This window comes from Rhamphochromis sp. 'chilingali', assembly GCF_963969265.1.
Source record: "Rhamphochromis sp. 'chilingali' genome assembly, chromosome: 17".
NCBI lineage: Eukaryota > Metazoa > Chordata > Actinopteri > Cichliformes > Cichlidae > Rhamphochromis > Rhamphochromis sp. 'chilingali'.
The window spans coordinates 19,132,637-19,152,373 of NC_137944.1; the positions used below are offsets into that span (position 1 = coordinate 19,132,637).

The 19,737-nt window shown below is 42.6% G+C and overlaps 2 protein-coding genes across 3 annotated transcripts; one reads left to right on the top strand and one right to left on the bottom strand.

The window, feature by feature from the left end:
- The first annotated feature begins 30 nt into the window (after positions 1 to 30).
- On the top strand, positions 31 to 13,090 carry fam83hb (family with sequence similarity 83 member Hb). Of its 2 annotated transcripts, XM_080864092.1 has the most exons (8): positions 33 to 311; positions 5,946 to 6,137; positions 6,219 to 6,545; positions 7,414 to 7,578; positions 7,714 to 7,838; positions 7,922 to 8,479; positions 8,613 to 10,947; positions 11,425 to 13,090. In XM_080864092.1, exons 2-8 carry the CDS (start codon positions 6,015 to 6,017, stop codon positions 11,443 to 11,445), a joined length of 3,654 nt encoding a protein of 1,217 aa, XP_080720218.1. In that variant the 5' UTR covers positions 33 to 311; positions 5,946 to 6,014; the 3' UTR covers positions 11,446 to 13,090. The 2 variants fall into 2 exon arrangements, with proteins under 2 accessions (XP_080720217.1, XP_080720218.1); XM_080864091.1 differs by having other exon boundaries at positions 31 to 311; positions 8,613 to 13,090.
- Positions 13,091 to 13,550: 460 nt separating this feature from the next.
- Positions 13,551 to 18,898, bottom strand: LOC308384422 (uncharacterized protein; the record flags this gene model as incomplete). The annotated part of the gene is made up of 10 exons (XM_080862988.1): positions 13,551 to 13,651; positions 13,762 to 13,828; positions 13,919 to 13,982; positions 14,066 to 14,155; positions 14,634 to 14,688; positions 14,801 to 14,848; positions 14,923 to 14,997; positions 17,175 to 17,334; positions 17,516 to 17,798; positions 18,672 to 18,898. The coding sequence occupies 10 exons, from the start codon at positions 18,896 to 18,898 to the stop codon at positions 13,551 to 13,553; spliced, it is 1,170 nt and encodes a 389-aa protein (XP_080719114.1).
- Positions 18,899 to 19,737: the final 839 nt, after the last annotated feature.

The following is a 19,737-nucleotide window of genomic DNA, read 5'->3' on the forward strand; positions in this document are numbered from 1 at the left end:
GCAGGAGTCGCCCCGACGCTTCCGTCTCCGTTTATTGTGACAGCGGCTGCTGCAGGGTCACACACCGCCGGGACGACACTGAACCCGGGCCTGGAGTCCGCGCAGAGTCCGCTCTGTTTGCCGATCGGCGGTGGAGGGTGCACGCAGCTGGAGACGGGGGGGAGGTTTGGGTGGAGTTTTTTTTGTCCGATCCGAGGAATGTGACGCGCGGACGGGAAGCAGACTCGCATCAACGGTTTCACCGGGAGGAGATAAAGCCGTCGGTGCACAGAGAAAAAGAGAGGAGGCGAGTTCAGCAGCAAAGTGAGGAGGTACGAAGTTAAAACGAGGGCAAGCTGAGGGACAAAAGAGCCATTGTCTCGTCCTGCTCTGTTGTGATCTGTCCAGTTTTATATTAACCTCTAACTTATTATCTCCTGTCTTCAAAAAGCGTCCTATTTATCTTCTCCCCTGTCCATAAGCGTGAAATGTGGACTCTGCGGATTAATAAAAAGTGAAATGCAGCCTACTTTCCTCATTTCCTCATAAGCCGCTGGAGGTTTACACAGAATTAAGTCATCCAGGTAGCTGCAGTGCAACAGCGATGTTATTACAGCCCGCGTACACAGAGGGCTCAGTGCTGGGAGGCTGGACGAGACAAACTGTGCTGCTCTTTTTCCAGCCCTGTGAAGACTTTCATAAAAGACCAGAAAAAAAGCACGCTTACAACCTGTTTAGTGCTTTGTCTGCGTGGCTCTGTAGGAACTACAGCTAATAAATAATGCTTGAGAGGGCAGGGACACTTTTACAAGTGTGCCTAATGCACTGGTTGCACAACAGCATGCACGCACTGCCAGTCACTGTCATTAAAACCAACTTGAAATCCTTCCAGTAACACAAAGGCATTAGCCTGTAACCGTAAAAACTTGTTTGTCGAAGAAAGAAACAAACACTTCAGGGAGAATAAAGGTTTTAACCTAAAAAAAAGAAGCAAAATTAAATGTGATGCAAGAACAACTCACTTTATGTTCAAACTATTTAGTCCAAACATTCAGAGTGCATCTCTCTTTCACACCTACTCCCTACCTAAGGCTTTGGTTTAAGGGTTTTTTACTGTGTCTTTATTACAGGCACTTTGGCACTTTTGTTTTGACTTGAGTGTGTATTGATTTTAAACTTCACCATCGCATGCTTTTTCCCTCGCTTCGTTCAAAGTGAGTCACTGTTCAGAAATAGCACGACATGTGGTTATAATTTGAAGAGTAGTGGGAATGTTAGTGCCATTTTCCCCCTGCGCTGGGTCTGTGCATGTGCATGTGTGCTTCCCATTATAGGTTTAATCTTGTCACACACTGGCCTTAAGGCCAAGGCTGTGTGCCATTCATTAATTTGTTTGCACTGCTGTGTGTGGTATAGAAAACGGGGGTCTGGTTACAGAGGTGTTGTTATGTATGCGTGAGGTTTAGTGTGTATGAAGTGGAAATATTTTGATGCCATCGCTGCTGGGTTTTCCATACAGGATGACTGCAGGCCTTTAAGGCGGTTGGAAAGATGGCGGGGATCTCAGTGGACCAGTTTTTCTAGCAGTACTGCTGCATTAAAACCCCAGCTACACACACAACACAAAGGGGAGGATGCAAGCCGCCGTGTGTTCTCACATACTGTATGAATTCATTTAAGCTGTCTTTTGTGCAGCGTTCAACAGCCACGCTGAGGTGTGATGATATACAGGGAGACAACCAGCGCCGTGTGTGTGTGCACATATCTACATCTCTGTAGGTTCATCTGACAAAAAAATGTCACTGAAAGGTTCTGACGGGAGCATCTGGAGATTACTGGCTCATCTCTCCAAACCTGTTTTTAAGTATTGTTTTCTCAACCTGGGTTCACACACCGAATTATCACACAGCACGAACCGGCCAATGGTATGCCGGATCAGTTGGAGTGTTTGTTTAGTGAGGTGTGTTCGGATGCGAACGAGAGAAAACAGAAAGAGGCGGCGAGGATGTAGTTTGTGTTTTTTTTCTTGATAGTTTGTGTCCTCGGGCTCGCTTCTAACGCGTCTCATGATTCACATGTCAGGACAGATGTAATTTACACTCCCTCTGCTCTTCACCTTCCAGTTTCTCTCCTTCTTTTCAGCATTTGCGCAGGAATGCTGAGAATGGGCCGTTTGTACGCTTCGTGAGCAGACGCTGTGCACGTCTGAATATTTGGTTTATCGGCTCAGAGACGCCGAAGTCTTGCTGCTGCCTTCATGTCCTGTCTGCCAGGGTTTAGTGTTTCAGACCGGCCTTTGTTTATATGGTACATTTAGGGCAGCCTCGTCCTCCTGTGGGCCTCTGAAAGCTTCACAACAAAGGTAGTAAAGACAGGGATCCTGATCATCATGAGACACTTTCTGCAGTTTGATGCTTGCTGCAGTTGCTATAACAGCAAACAAAGCAGCAGTATTTGTTTGAATATCCTACCAGTAGGCCAGGTGAGGCGGGGAAAGTCTGTCATGCTTCTGACATTGTGTTATTCATCTGTTGCCCCACTCTACGGTGACACAGTGATGACGAGGATGCAAAGGAAACCCCCATCCCCCTCTACCCGCCTTGGCTCTTTTTAATGCCACCATGCTTCTGAATTAACCAATTAGGTCATTTCCTCCCCAGGCTGACAGCAGCTTGAAGGAAGGCAATGCTTTTGATAATCACTTGATTACAAAAACAGTAACACTACCAAAAATACTTCTTGTTAGTTATTTTTGCTACATTTCTTTCTCAAACGTGACAGTGAACTTATTGCTTGTTCCTACAGATTAGGTTTGTTCAGCTTGCACTCTATAATACAACTTTCCATTCACGAGGGAATTAACTCTGACTTTTGGACTGTTGTGTTGCTACATGTGAGTTTTTCTCTTATTTTGCGTCTGTCATCGGTTATGCACTTCATTTGCAGCTTCAGTGCAGTACACCTATGTACACAATGGGCACCGTGGTGCTGCAAATGACTTAGATACAAAGAGCAAAACTAGGCAAATCAAATGACTTGGAATTCAGGGGCAAAATAATTCCATGCAACAAGCATGTGTGCCCCGGCATTCCTCCCTGACCACCGTGGAGCATGGAAAGCCAACGGCTTGCCACAAAGCCCTAATTTCAATGGCTCCACATGAATAGGGAAACAGGATGTCAGCCATTTTGTCAGCAGATGAATCACCATCTCGGCAGTCTGTTGCAAGTTATCCCCAGGCCACGCCAACCAGGCTACTCGATGACTCACCAGGTCGCTGAGTAAACCGGGTTGTCCCACTGATTGTGGGTTAGGACTTTCAGCCCTTAGCTATCACCGTCATTAATCTCTCAAGTGTGCTTGGAAGTTTGCAGAGAACATGTCAAACACACACTTGTAAAGCAGGTACAGCCTCACTAAATACTTACCCACCCTACCTGTCAGACCCCGGGTTACACACACGCCCTAATTTGCTCAGACTGTAGGTGTATCCACTTCCTCTTTCGACCACATGCTACATAAGAAAATAAGCCACGTATGTTTCCTAACATTGCCAGCTTACTTTAAATACTTAAGCAGCGTGGTGGTTGTTCACTCTTTTCTCCACCAGAATGCAAACCCTCCAGCATGCAGCTGTCAGGACCACATCAAACATCGCTCAGTGGGTGCTCTGGTTGGCTCAGTGATGGTTCATAATATGCAAGTGTGCTGTGGGTTGGAATCAAGCCTGGGATTTTCATTGTTTCTTTATCTAATGCCAAAAAAAACCCCTCAAAAGCCAAATTAGGTTTTTAGTAAAGTATCTACTTTACCTTTCGAAAGCAGGTACATGGATGTACAAAAGTGGCCAACTAAACACTCCACTGTTTTATTTGGACATCATTTACAATCAGCAGTAATAGATGAAAAGTTAATGGGTTTGTTTGTTTGCTGGACGACACTGTGGTCGAGTGGCTGTCTCATTATTAGCTATTTACCAACATACAAGTATCATTAATTACAACAGCTGACAAGTGAAAAGTAAAGAAGAGATGGGAGAGACCATCAACCACAGTGTGAGTGTTGATGTTGCGTAGTTGGTCCATTCTCTTACTTCCCTGTTGGGAGCTCGTGTTTGGAGCTCCACAAGCAACCAGCTGATCCAAGCAGAGTTGGACGGAGCATAAACGACTACGACAATGAAACAAGATTATTTTTAAATTGCACACACACACACCCTTAATGGTGAGTTTTGACATCTTGGTATATATTAATAAGGATGGTTTGATGACCTATAGTTCGGTAGCGGCCACCATGACTAACTAATGCAAATCCAGTTATTTGTTTTATAAGCAGGCCTGAAATATGACAGAAACCACTCCGCTCAGACTTCAAAGAGCTTTAAGGGTTCAACGGCTTTTCTTAGTAAGCTGTCGTGTGTTAAAGAGTTTAACTGACAAATATCAGTATTGGTTGGGCTCCAGTTAGCATTGTTGACTCACTGCAAGAAGTTTCCTGGTTTCAGTCCCGTGGGGACCTTTCTGTGTGTAGTTTATGTTTTCCCTGTGCTTTTGGTAGGTTTCCTCCAGGAACTACAGCTTCCTCCAACAGTTCAAACACATCTATGTGATTCTAAACTGCTTGTGTGCAGGATGTCATGCAGAAAACGTGCCGTAAGAAAGGATGGTTTGCTTGATGAGATTAGAAAAGTGCTATATATTACATTTTACAGCTCAAATTATGTGAACATTTATGTTGGTTTTCGGTGCTTCTTTAGCCGATGTGGTTTAGCTGTTTTTAGCCTCTCACCAGCTGCTTTTCCTAACCGTGTTTTATCTGATGACTGTATTCATCCGCGTATGAAACTAGAAGGCCACACAGAGAAATAACACTGAGGCTAAACCTTTGTTTTATCTTGTTTTTTTTTAGAAAGAGCTCGAGATCACCATCACGTCATTTTCACATTTTTGAAAGCTTCATGAGATTGTTTGTGTGTTTGTGTAGGTGTGTTACCCTTGCTGATAGATGAACAATCAAACCTGCGTCTTAGTCACGCCAAAGTCACCTCTTAAAGTTTGGCATGTGAATCAAAAATGTCACTATCTGGTTCTCGTTGAAACAGGCGTATATTCACACAGTGTTATGTAACAGCGGACCTGTGACTTCTTTAAGTCATGCCCATCTAAATAAGTTTGGTTGCCATGACCGGCAGATTTTTCAGGATAAGGTCTAAGCAGCAACGTGAATTATGACGCACCAGCGTGGCAAGTTTACTGTGATATGAAAGAACCTGTCTCTACAACTCCTCACGCCTCTCCCACCTCTCCTCTTGCTCTCTTTAATCTCGTCTCCTCCCTTTGCTTTTTCTGTATCCAGCTGTTCCACTTTGTTCTCACCTTTATATACAGTCTTTCAATAAGCCGCACTGAAGGTTGATTAATCGCTGGTATTATTAGAGTGAAGTCTTTTCATTTAATTCAATTAATCATACTTGAGAAATATGATACTTTTACCTGTTCTACGTTTAAGTTGAAGGAGTTGCTCTCTCATAGCACCATTCTTTTATGCATGCTTTCTTCAGTATTACTCATTACTACCTGCAATCCCACACAATGTCAAAAAGTATTGTTAGTTTCATAAAAGTATTCTAATTGTGTAGGCAAGCAATAAATATCTGTTACAGTTGTTAACATTGAGACAAATTTGCCTGTTAAACTGTTACTTGCTGCTAAGCCGCCGTTGACTCAGCGACAATAGTTGCTTTGTGTGCGTGGTTAAAGGTAACGTCTGTTTGTGTGTCCAGACACAAAGGTCTTTTCCTCTCAACACCCAAGGGGATATTTTGTTGAATCATAAGTATTGTGTCTCATGGATGGGGGAGTGGTGTGATATTTACAGTATGTGCAAATAGAGTACAAAACCAGCTGTGATGACGTTAATTATTAATTATTGTGGGACCTCATTTTATATTTTCCTTTTCCTTGCAGGTTTAAATTCCTCCTTCCTCACCTTTTCTTACTCCTGAGCCTTAAACTTTGACCTGACCCCCTCCAACCATGCCGCACCGGTCTCAGAGTTCATCGATAGGCGATAACCCTCTCGACCCAAATTACCTTCCTCCGCACTACCGTGAGGAGTATCGTCTAGCCATTGATGCTCTGATAGAAAATGACACTCAGGTAAGCGTTGCTCTAATGCATGAAAACACATACACACAGCTTTTACGATCTCCTAAACTTTTCTGTCTCTTTGCACACCAGGGCTACTATGAATTCCTCCAGAATGCAGATATGGCCGGTTTTCTGGCACAGCCAGAAATTGAACACATCAAGTCGACAATCCAGGGGCCTAGCCAGCCCACCGGCGTCCCGGAGCTGACGTACCACGAGGGAGGCGTCGAGGACGATGGGTCTTCGGACACCTACTGGCCAGTTCAGTCGGACCTGGCTGCCCCGGGGCTGGATCTGGGCTGGCCGCAGCACAGTTTCGTTGATCCCACAGAGGTCACAACTCTAGTCAACCCCTCTGATCCTGACATGCCGAGCATAAAGGAGCAGGCGAGGAGACTCATCAAGAACGCACGCCAAGTAAGCAGAAGAGGATAAGAATGTGTTAAAACATGCAGGAGTGGTTTTGTTTCACCTTACAGTAGAAAGAAAAATCAACCAAAAAATTCAGTGTTTATAAATTCATATATTTAAGGTGCCGACTCAGAACATGGCACATATCCAGTTTCACAGATAAAACACGAGGAGCTTTTATTTATTTATAGGTAATACTGCAGTACAAGTCTTATTACATCAGAGTGTTATTACCTTAGAAGATAGCGAGAAGAAGCGAGATAGAGAGCTGCCAGGGACATGGTGTGAGCGACGGTTATGTTATCTCGCTGCTGAGTTCATCTCACTTTTTATGCTCTCTGCCAAGTCTGCCACCACGCCCTTTCAGAAACATTTGTAACTGGCTTGCCTTTAGCTAAATAAAATACCTGATTAATGGAAGCGAGAATGCCAAATCCAGTGAGCAGTCAAACCTGTTGGTGTGGTGGGTTGTGTGTGTAACTGTCCTCCATTTCTTGCCCATGTGTTTATGGAATACATGTCTGTATCCTGCCAAAACTCAGAGTTAACTGTCAACAAGCACACAGAGGACACTCAACAACACCCTCTTACTGAAATTTATTCTTAAATCTTCTATAAGCCTTTTTTAATTCGTTAGTGTCATATCTGTTGCTTCCACTGGTCTGTGCTGAGTTCTTGTGGCTGATCTTCCCACCATGCTTTCCACATGTGGGTGTGAAAGGGCAAAGAGGTCCCAGGATAGCCGAATATAAATATTAATTACTACAGATCAAAATACCAGACTTCCTTTTGACTACAGTTGTCCTGACTGAACTGAAATAGACTTTTGTTGATGAAAAAGAAAAACTTTTTTGTGTGTTTGCTCCTGCTCCAGGTTATCGCTGTGGTGATGGACATGTTCACAGATATTGACATCTTCAGTGACCTCTTGGACGCAGCAGGACGACACGTTCCTGTTTATATTTTACTGGATCAGCTGGAGGCTCATCACTTTGTCTCTATGGTCCTCAACTGCAAAGTCAACCTGGAGTTTATTCCGGTCAGTTTGAATTTTATGATATTATCTGAAAACAACATTAAAAAGAAAAAGGCGCTAACAGCTGGGTCTTGTTATGTATTTGCTTATAATTATCAGATATGCATGTGTAACAGAGTTGAAATTCTGATTTTATAGATGATACGTGTCCGGACTGTGGCGGGAATACCTTATTACACCCGGACAGGGAAATCATTTAAGGGGCAGGTGAAAGATCGTTTCCTATTGGCTGACTGCAGAGCTGTACTCAGTGGGAACTACAGGTGACTAATTTAATAGTATTAATAACATCAGCACTCAGTTATTCTTTAAATAATCTTTGCCTCTACTGTTCTTTATGTTATAGTTTCATGTGGTCCTATGAGAAGATCCACCGCTGCATCGCCCACCTCTTCCTTGGGGAGCTTGTTGCCACCTTCGATGAAGAGTTTCGCATTCTGTACGCTCAGTCAGAGCCTCTGGTTATTGACCCAAACAATACAGCGCTTACTGTCTCTGATCCCAGCAGCACCGGCAACTATTTAGGCAGCCAGTTTGGATTAAAGAGGTCCCAGTCTTTGCGTAACACAGTAGGTTACCGAAGGCAGCCTGAGATTCCCCCTGCCTTCCCCTATGGTGACACTGATCGTAACCCCGTGCTTCCTTTCCGGAGAAATGACGCGTTTCGTCAAACCCTGGAGCCCGGGACAGGAATTACTATTGGAAAGTATTCACAGCAGCAGTTTCGTCTTCAGCAGTCATTCCTGGAACAGGGGCGGTCCATCGTGTCCAGGCAGATGGAGATGAGCGCCAGTGCCTTCAAGAGGCACAGCTATGCAGAAGGAACCCAGGAAACATACGCGTCTTCAAGACAGTTTATGCAGCAAAGAGTCATGAACAATCTGGACGAGACAGACTTCCACAGGTAGGAAAACCTTTAAAACCTCCTGCTGTGATCAGAATAATGCAGAATTATCACATGGACCATAAACATAAAATGTATGGTTTATTATTAAGTTATTAAACAATAAACAATATGTGCTGCACTTTCGTTACAGAGAACAGATTCAAAGCAGCCATTTTTACAGTGAAGGGCCCGGGCCAGGTTCTGGCCACGGACACTTCGACAGACTTCGAGGCCGTCCTCCGCACCTCTCCATTGACCAGTATTCAGACTCAAGTTATCGCTCAGACCAGGAGCCTCCACCTGGGCAGTATGGCAGAGACTACTTTTCATCTGAGGACCTGAGAGGACCCGAGGGCCACAACGCCCCTCCGTTAGCTGGGAGGTATGGGGGAGGATCCTCCCATAAGAGGCCAACCATAGGACAGGCGTATGCTTGTCAGAGCTCACCAACACACCCCCACCCACCTGAGAAGAAAAACTTTAACAAACAATTTGATCAAGAGCATGAGGAGGACTCAAGTGCAAAGCAAGGCCTGAGAAGCTGGAGAATCCACTCCTATCTAAATACTTATGAGGACACTGGAGAAGAAGGCCTGGCTCAGCCTATGGGTCCTGATGCTTTTGATGAACCTTCTCAAGCTGTGCAACCAACTGAAACTGAAAGTTCAGCTCCACGCTATGGAATAAAAGAGCCACCAAATGTTCCTCCCAAGCCCAGACCTGATATCCTGAGGCCACGTTTTGGAAAGCCTAAACTACCTGAGAGCAGCAATAAAGACTCTGGCCTACCAACGTCCAAGGATCTACTTCCTTCCCGCCTTGTACTGGACAGAAAAGAGAGGGAGGAGGAGAAGGAAAGAGAGCCAGAGAGGAGTAAAGCAAGGGAGGGGGGCACAGATGTGGAGGCGAAAGGTGCTCCAGAACTCCTTCTATCCAAACACGAGTCATTCCGGTCGCGTGTTAACCCGCTCCTTCAGCGCAGCTCTCGACTGCGCTCCTCACTTATATTCTCATCTTCTAAAGCAGAGATACACAGTGGTAGCTTAGGTCTAAAACCAGCGACGGAAGAGGATGAGGAGTTGGATTCAGTGCGCACTTCATCCATTGTGGCCCAGATCCTAGAAAAGAGGAGGTCATTAACTCGTGAGCCTTTTGATTGGCGAAGGAAGACCGAGGAGAAGAAGGAGAAAGAAGAAAAACAGGAGAAGCTAGAGGAAAAGGAGATACGGTTAAAAGATGAGATTAAACCTAAAGAGGAACCTAAAGAAACTAATGAAAAAGTAAAGACAACATTTACGCTTGAAAAACCTAAAGTCACAGATTCATCATCTCTGAACATGAATGATCCGGCCAGCCGTTTGCAGTACTTCAAAGACCTAGCTGCCAAGACAAAAGTCTCGAAAACAGAGACAGAGCCATCGCTAAAAGCCTTAGAGCCCGCTGAAAAAAGGCAAGATCTTTCTGATAAACCTCCCAACATTACAACAACTTTGAAGACCCCAGCTGTCACACTCAGTACAGCAGAGCCTGAGCAGACAAAGCCAGACGTCTCAGCAAAACTGGCTGAGATCAATAATCGCAGACCTTCAGTCAGTTCATCAAGGCCACCACTAATCTTTCCCAAGCCTTTTATAAGCTCACAGAAGCCTTCAGAGATAGTGCAGTCTCAGAAAGAGGAGAGTGCATCAGAAGGTCAAAAGAAAGATCTATTCAAGTCTCTAAAGCCTCTGCATTCACCTAAGATCTTCAAGAAGGAGCCGGTGAAACTTAAAGGGATAAATCCTCGTCGCATCTCCTGTGGGGAGGAAATTTTGACCACAGATGCTACAGACGCAGAGAAGACTGAAATGAAAAAGAGTCGCTCTCACAGTTCTTCAACTCTGTCACATGAAGACTCTAAGGAAGGGCTGCAAAAGGTTATGGGCTCTACCACGTCCATCAATACCATTGGTGAGGGAAAGGGTGAGGGTAAGACACTCGACTTCCTAAAGAAACAGACTCAGAGGCTAAAGGGATTCCTGGGACCCAAGGACAAAGAAAAGAAAACCTCAGGAGAGGATAGGGGCATGAGCACGGTCATAGAGGTCACTGACAATTCGAGCAAAAAACAGAGCTCATCGTCTAAAGATACAGCGTCTACGACTGCTGATCAATCCACTACCAATCATAAAACATCAACAACCGGAACATCTGTCATGTCCCGATACCAGCCCGCAGGCGGCTCTGTTCTGTACAGCAGCAACTTACGAGACGACACCAAAGTCATTCTGGAGCAAATCTCTGCCAACAGCCAAAAGAACCGCCAGGAGCGGGAGGAGACGGGAGGGAACAAAGATGGAGATGCTGGAGATAAAGGAACGGAGAAACAGAGCTCCTTAAAAAGGAACCGATTTCTGCGACCGCAGGGCAACAACCAGGAGCGGGAGGGACTGCTGAGGAGGATAGAGAGCCTGAGGAAGGAGAAGAAGGTCTACAGCCGTTTTGAGGTAGTCTATCACAGTAAGGGAGATGTTTGCAGCGTAGATGGGAAAGCAATATGAGGAAAAACAACAACACAAAAATATGTTTAGGTGTAAACCACCAAGAGGGGAGGGAAAGGAATCCAAGAGGGAAACCAGGGTTTTAGCTTAAAAATGATATATTTTGAAATGTTTGAAAATAGTGTTTGTTCTCAAAAAGCAGCAGATGAATGTTATAAATTAGCTTCTGAGCAGTGACTGGCTAAATGTGATTGTCTTATATGTACAGTAAGAGACTGGCAAAACCACAGTTCATCACTGTTATGGATTTTTATACTACTTTAAAGAGAATCTGCTTTCAGAAAAAATAATTAACAGATTAAGCTGAACAAATGCAAGCGTGATTATGGCGCAAAGAGCACGGTACGTCCTGCTGAAGGCCAGCGAGGAGGAAAGGCAGGAGGTAAAGAGATTTCACTGTTATCCCTGTTGTTCTGTTAACAGATGGGGAATAACCTGGGATAACGAAAGATGGAGGAGCGACCTTTTACACGGAAACTTATTTAATGCAAGACTATCAAAAAACCTCTACTGTCCACGTTTGTGCCAACGACATTGTGAGAGTTCCTCTGGGCCTTAACACTACAGCGTTTTCTGGATTTTTCCACAAGAAGTAATAAAACTTGAAAGGACGACTTATAAAATGGTGAAAACAAACTCAAGTCATTGAGTCTGGAATGTGCCTTTTTGCCAAGACCTTGTTCTATTTTTTTGCCTTATATGGTGACTGAGAGAAACAAGACTACTTGGATACTGGCTTAATGGGCCGGTATGTGTCTCAAAAAAAAAAAAGAAAGGTAGCACAGGTTTACCTGTAAATGAGCTTTTGTGAACAGGACTAAAAGACGAAAAGGGAAGTGTTGCATCTGAGAATCAAAAACATATAATGTGCCAGTCACAAAACACGGCACACGTGTAGTACCAGTGTTGTGTGCAGGCCACTTTGTAGATGGAGCTTGCTTGAAACTGAATGGGAGAAAGTGTCTTTGTGGATTCACCATGTGCCAGTGGCCCATTGAGGGTTTTGCCAAGGTTCTGGTGGGGGGTCATTATTAGTAGTAGTATTAGTATTAACCTGGACAAATAACCAAAACATAGGAATAAAAAGACAGCTGATGAAGAGTAAAGGGTAGAGAAGAGTGAGATCAGAGGGTAGAGTCAGTGTGAAAAGTGTGGGAGGAAAAAACTGAATCAGAAGGTGAAAATGTTGGGGGACTACAGTTTGGATGGATGGTAGCGGCTGTGGTGAACGTAACACACTCGACTTCTTTCTAATAAGTCATATACCCACTTCTCAGGGTTGAAAATAAATAAATAATTCCTAGGAGACCTAGACGCTTCCATGGAAAGGGGAGTGGTGTTTATGTGTGTTAGTGTTCGCCTCATGTAGCGTAAATAAATATGCAAGAATTTCTAGTTGGCCTGAATCAGAGTAAATGATAAAACAAAAAACTGACCTCCGTTTTCCTTCTTGAAAACCAAGAATTACCTCTACAAGGTATACAAGAAAGAACAGGTATATTACACAGTACTGGAGCAGCGCCACGCTTCCTTACATAACTCATTTAACTCCTGAGAGCTACGCCCTGCACAGGATTCCTAACTCCTTTGTTGGTCGGCACAAACTATTAAACCAAAGACTTACTGGCCCCGTGCTGCCTGATATCTCGACAGGGCATCAAACCACTTACGGTTCACTGTGTTTTTGCTGAGTACGTCAAAAAAGATTAAAGTATATGTTGTATGGCTGTAAAGACACTTCTGGGTGAGGGTGGGGTGACACTTGTTTTCTACACAGGATTATGCTGTAAATGTTTATGTTAAAAAAAAGGGGGATTGTTTATATTTTAAGTGATGAACTAGATTGTGATCGCCCTCACTGCGCTCTGAACGTGCCTTGTGTTTATTTTGGATTATTTGAATTGAAATGTGAGAATGTGGTTTGTCTGTAAAATAGAAAAAAGAAGTAAAAAGAAAAAGCAATTGGCATTAATTCGGGGAAGTCATTGTTGCACAGGTTTAATGTGTTCTTTTTTAAACCTCAGATAGTATTACATTTTGTTTGAAATACTGCAACAAACTCTTGCATTAAATCTCTTTTAAAATTGAACGCGACTGTGTCTCTGTGCATATGTATGTATGTATGTATTTGTATGTATGTATGTACACAGCAGGTGTGCATGTAAACTGCAGGGAAGGGTTGTGCTACTTTTAGGATTTCAGAGTGATGAAAACAATGTTACAACAATTCAAACAGGCTTTATAGTTTTTAAATATATGAACACAATAAATAACCTAGTATCAAACAGGTGACAGTATATAGCATGTCTCTATGTGAAAAACACTAAGAGATCAACCAGAATTTATCCGTACAGCAAATATATTATATGATATGAGAAAAAACATCAGAAATACCCAGAATTCTGTGGTCAGATATCTCAGCTGGATGTCAGGGGTATAAATAATCACTTAGTTTGCACGATTCCGGCTGATAAAGTTGAACTTGGAACTTGGACAAGACAGATGTGTAATCACAGCATATACCTCTGACTCTTTAAATCAGAGCAAATTTACTCCTGAGTCTCTGCAGCTGCTTCCTGAGCCTGCTTCTGGTTCTTCATCTTTTCCAGCTCCTCATCGAGGTTGTGCAGCTGAGTGAGCTTTAGCTTTTCTGTCAAAACACAGAAGAAATTCAGTGACAGTGCTGGAAAGTGAAAACAAACGCTGTATTCACACACATACAACATTTGTGCTGAGAGAAGAGTGTGCGGAGATGCTTACCAGCTGCCAACAGCTGGCTCTTTGTATTCTCAACACTCTTTAATTCATCTGGGAGTCTCTCTGGAGTCTGAGTAAAGTCATAATAATAATATAATAATAAAGTCACATTTGAATCTTCTCACAAGAGTTGTGGAGAGAATTTAGCACAAACACTTACAAAGACATAGTGCAGATTCTTGTGCTGGTCTATCAGTTGATGAAGCTGGTTTTCAAATCTCATCCTGCAGAAACATGAGTTTCTAAATGTGTAACAACAGCCAGAGGTTTTTCACAGAAAACGAGTCTTTGCACTATTAAACAGTACCGCAGTTTTCGGTGTTTAAGCTTGACATCCTGGATTTCATATCTATACTGCTCCAGCAGCTCCTCACTTTTCTTATTCAGTTGTAAATGTCTGAAACACACACACAGATATAAACACAAAATACAATAAAACTTAAAAAAATTAAAACTAATAAAAGATTTTCAAACAATAAATGTAATAAAAAGCAGATTCTAATCTTAAATAAAAAACCATTATATCTCTGACTACCTGTTTACACTGACTGAATGTGGGAAGGTGCATCCTTTTCAGGTATTTAATTGAATAAATGGGCAGATTGTGGGCAATTAAACACAATTGAAAGAAGAAGCAAAAGCTAAGACAGCAGTATCGGGCTGTACAACATTATCTAACTATATAAAGATTCAACCCCAAATAAAATAAAAATAAAATAAAAAAAGTATCCAGGATGCTAAAAAAGACAGATTACTGCCATCTAGTGTTCAACATCAAAAAACACAAATGAAGCCCATTGATGGTTCAGCAAAGAATGCTCCTTATGACTGAGCAGATCCAGTAAATCTCTTCAAACTTTCAGCACGGAGCTCACCTGGCAGCGTCCTGCTCAGACTCTTCACACTGAAACTGCAGCTTATTGCACACCTCTGAAGAAACAGACGAGCAACTATGTTCATCAGTGGGCTCACATTTAATGCCTGTACACTTATAAATGATGAACTATACGTGTACAACTGTTTGCCACTAGCACTTGCATACCTTCCTTTTCTTTGTGGATTGCCTCCAGTTGGAAGACTTTAGTTTGTACTGTGAATCAAGGACAGTATCTCAGTTGCTGGTTTAGTAAAGACTGTGTGAAGATCATTAACTTCGTGTCTTACAGTTTTCCAGCTCCTTCTCCAGTGAGTCACTGACTGACTTTGTCTTCTCAATTTCTTCTTCTAGGGCTCTTTTACCTTAAATTGAGAACAATGCCTTAGACACAGCACAACAACATTACATAACATAGGTTTCCAACAAATAATACAAAGACCGGATAAATTTTGCAAAATATTACAATTACATTTCACAAGTTAATCAGAATGGCTCTTAAGGGGTGTTGCTGTTCCCCAAAAGAGGGAGATACTAATCATATCTCATAGCTCTCCATTCATCATTTTCTGCAACTCCATAAATGGAGTAACAGGTAAGGATATACCTCACTGACGATACCCAACCATAGTTCACAGAGACATTATCAACAACGCATATGCATGTTTTACTCACGGTTTTAAATTTCTGTGTAAATATTTAGCACTTACATTCTGCCTATAGTGCTATAAACAGCACGGATGTTATGTAAATTTGTAAAGAAATTGAGCTATATTCTATAATATTTCTGTTAAAGTAAACAGGGAGCGCGTGTTCATTAGCATATCGCTATATACTGCGCTCTCATTGGTGCGCATAAATAACGTTTCTATCCCTCCGTAAAAAAGTTGTTAACGTGTTTTTCACGTTGTACGCGTGTCTCATCACTTGAGAAAACATGAAAATGTCACAAATTCGCATGCTATCGCGATTTTTGTCTAATATAAGGAAAATTATACGGGGCTTGCTACCGGAAGCGGAACTTGTGACTACCTCCCATTTGGATAGAGACACATTATGAGCTGACAGACGGACTGGTTTGTACTAAACACATGTACTTAGTTACATGCTTAGTGCTCCTACAGATCAAGTGAATAAGCTCATTATTCGACAGATAAAAATGACGCCAACGGCGGATTTATTAGTTATCTACAGGCCTTTGTATAACGACACGCATGCGCGTCGCTATCGCAGGTCAACACGAGACGGAAAGACACGACAACGAGTTCGTTTGCTTTACACGAATCCTTCGATTAAGCCAAATTTACTGCAAACACAGCAAAACCAGGCCCACAAGGCTTCCGATAAAACCCAGAGTCGTTTATCATTTTTATTATTATTATTATTATTAGTAGTAGTAGTAGTAGTAGTAGTAGTAGTAGTAGTAGTATCATCATTATTATTATAGGCGAAACATTGTTCGTCTCCCCAAAACTCGTCTGAAAAAACCGGGGAGAAAAGGATCACCGGCAGATGTCGCTATTGAGTCTGAACAGTCTTACCGTAAACGTTATATATCTGCCGTCCTGTTACAGTTTTTGCCCACTGCTTGAACACATTTTGCAAAACTCCGCTCTCTGTGCCAAAACTGTACACACAAGTACACATGACACAACACTGGGAAATATACCATTCACATCTGTGCCAAATTGAAACTCTACTCCCAAAACCTAAACTCTGCTGTCAAAACCTGACATTCCTTTGTCAAAATGTAACTCTGTTGACAAAATGACACATACTTGCATCATATGCAAACACTGACAGATCAGGGGGAACACACTAGTCTTCTTTATATAAAACACTGCAGTCCTTGATTTCCATTGTTTATTCAGAAGGCACATTTACAGGAGACACATTTTCAAACAACCAAAAATGCAAATAGACCTACTCAATATTGTACATTGCAGTACCATGAATTCAGATAAAGCAAAAAAAACAACAACAACACAATAATACTGCAATAGAAAAAACACTATACTGTAAACACAAAAAACCATGACAATTGTGCATAAGTGGGCTCATGGATCCCGCCGTCTGTTGGGGTCTGGCCACAGGACCTCATCAACATCGCAAGCAATGTCCTCTCCCGCTAGGCACCGGGGAAAATATCCTCTTGCATGTCGAAACCATCCATGGATTGCTGTCACCTGAATGTCGCCGCAGGCCTGTTCCATTGCCTGCAGAAGAGGCATGCGGGCATGTGGTTGGCGGTCATATACTCGCCATCTCCAAGCCGAAAAAAATTCCTCTATAGGGTTCAAAAATGGTGAGTAAGGGGGCAAGTATACCACTTCAAATTGATTGTGGTTGGAGAACCAGGCCTGGACCAGAGCAGCCCGATGGAAACTGACATTATCCCATATCACCACAAACCTGGGCTGATCTGGTCTTTTCTGTACAACTATATCATGGAGAGCATCTAGAAATGTGAGTATGTGTTGGCTATTGTATGGACCCAGTATTGCATGATGGTGCAGAAGCCCTCGAAGGCATATGGCGGCACATAATGTGATGTTTCCCCCGCGCTGCCCTGGGACGTGCACAATTGCCCTTTGGCCAATTACATTACGACCCCGTCGTCTTGTTTTGCTCAGGTCGAATCCAGCTTCATCAATGAAAATGTATTCATGAGGCTGTGCAGCTCCATCCATGGCCAAGATTCTCTGAAAAAAAGGGGAACATATCACTGTACTACAGTGCTACACATTCAGCACCCTCACCCCATCACACAGGTACCTGTGTAGCTCTCAGAATAGATCCATGTGGTACTGATATGGTACATATTCAGCTGCTACTGGACTTCACCAATACTCTATTGTAAATGTAAGGGACAGTTACACGTACCCGTACATATTCAGCTCGAAGTCCTTTGACCCTGTCACTGTTCCTCTCGAATGGGACTCTGTAGAGCTGCTTCATGGTGATGCTGTGTTTACCCAAGATGCGTCTGATGGTGGTGATGCTCACATGGTCTATGTTGCTGAACACTCGCCTGTCTGCAAGTATTTTCCGTCGTAGCTGGTGGAGACGGATGGCATTGTCTGCCCTCACTAGGTCCACAACGGCAAGTTCCTGCTGTTGTGTGAACAGGCGTTGCCGTCCTCCCCCAGAAGGTCTTCGAGTCATTCTGGAGAAATATGCTAATTTGTTGAGAAACCATCCCAACAACAGACTGTTCTCTCTGTTGAGGTCAGGAAAGCGATTCCGCTCCCTGAAGACCAACACAGAGAGACTGAGGAGGAGCTTCTTCCCGCAGGCGATACGGTCTCTCAATCACACCACCACACAGTACTGACCCACACATATGGTTCTTACACACACACTGGACTTTCTGGACATTGTTTTTGCACAACACTGGTCACTATATTCTTCATTTCCAGTTAATACTTGTACAGCTGCTGTTATTGTGTATATATTTATTTATATTTAGATTTCTTCATACATTCTTATATAGTTCTATATTGTGTATTGTGTATTTTGTTGTACAGTTATTTTATTTTCAACTTTAATTTATATATTTTATCTTATTCTTCCCAGTTAAATTTACCCTTCATTCTAATTTGTGTTGTACAGTTATTTCATTTTTAACCTTAATTTATATTTTATTCCTTCCTAGTTAAATTTACCCTTTTTAATTTTTCATATTTATTTCCTATCTTATTCATAGCCTTTCCTTTTTTGTTTTCTTTAGGTCACGAGCAGTTGTCCAAGCATTTCACTACATATCGTACTGTGTATGACTGTGTACGTGACAAATAAAATTTGAATTTGAAATTTGAATTTGATATTGTCATCAGTTTGCTTATTTTTCTTACAGTACTTTACTGTATGTACTGTGTCATCCACTGTACAACACTGTACTTCAATATAAGGAATCAGCCACTTTGGCTGCAAAAGGAGCATTAGCACCCCGTACACTTGATATGGTAATGTGATATACTGTAGAACAGTGTTATAAAACCATCTGAGTAGAGCAGAAGGTATGGAGGTGAAGACATACCTGTTTTCTAGTCGGAATGTTCGTATTACAGATGCCACTGTGAAGCGGCTTAGATGTGGGTGGACTCTCTGCCCAGCTTCCCTCATAGTCAGGCCATGGTTGATGACATGGTCCACCAAAGTTGCTCTTATTTCATCAGAAATATGGGTCCGTGCATGGCCTCTTCGGCCTCCTCCTCCTCTTCCTCCTCTACCTCTTCCTCTTCCTCTTGCTCTCCCTCCATCCATGCTTGCAAAGTTCTTGAAATGGCTACGCTGAGGGCTTTTTGTAGTTGGCTAATTGGTGTTCGGTTTTGCAAGTAAGTGCCTTCAGGTGTGTATTTGAGTGGTTGCAATTACCCGATGTGTTTTGTATTTTGGATACATGTGTTTTCCGAATGGCACCCTGAAATTTCATTTTGTGAGCGAAGTGTCTTATGTATGAAATGGAGTGTAGCATGCAGGACCATGTGTGTTGCATAAAGGAGTAGGTGTGTTGCATAATTGGAACTGGGGTGCAAAGCAGCGCTTTTGTTTAAGGTAGGGGTACATGTGTTTGAGGTATGGTAACAAAAGCTTCAACTTGTGTTACTTTAGTCTAGGCATGGGTTCATGGTGTTCAAGCAACGGGCAAAAACTGTAAGTAATACATTTAGCAGCTATTCAAAAAACATCTGATAGAACAGATCAATCATACATTACCCTGTTTAAGCCTCCCGAGTTTTCCGATCAGCTGTTCAACCTTTGGTTCGTGCATTTGTCCACCTGAAGCGCACGGAACCGTATCAGGCTCGAGGTTTTGAAGTTTATCAGTGTGCAGTGAAACGTCAGCTGGTTTACCTCCTCTCAGCGGTTTCACATTAATCATGTTCTCGATGCTGAACCCTGTCACGTAATAAAGTGAAACGTTAGAGTCATGTAAACTTGTAATAACTTTACCTTTCTATAATATTCTTACTTACTCTGGTTATAATCTGGTAATAAGTACAAAATAAATAAATAAATAAATAGTTACTTTTATAAATCATCTTTAACCTGAGGTTAAATTTAAGCAGGTAAGGTTTTCTGGCTAGCTTGAACACCTGCCC

Coding starts and splice junctions, on each gene's coding strand:
- fam83hb (XM_080864091.1), top strand. CDS start 6,015: ATGCCGCACCGGTCTCAGAGTTCATCGATAGGCGATAACCCTCTCGAC. Junction 6,546..7,413: donor TCATCAAGAACGCACGCCAA/GTAAGCAGAAGA, acceptor CTCCTGCTCCAG/GTTATCGCTGTGGTGATGGA. Junction 8,480..8,612: donor GACGAGACAGACTTCCACAG/GTAGGAAAACCT, acceptor CTTTCGTTACAG/AGAACAGATTCAAAGCAGCC.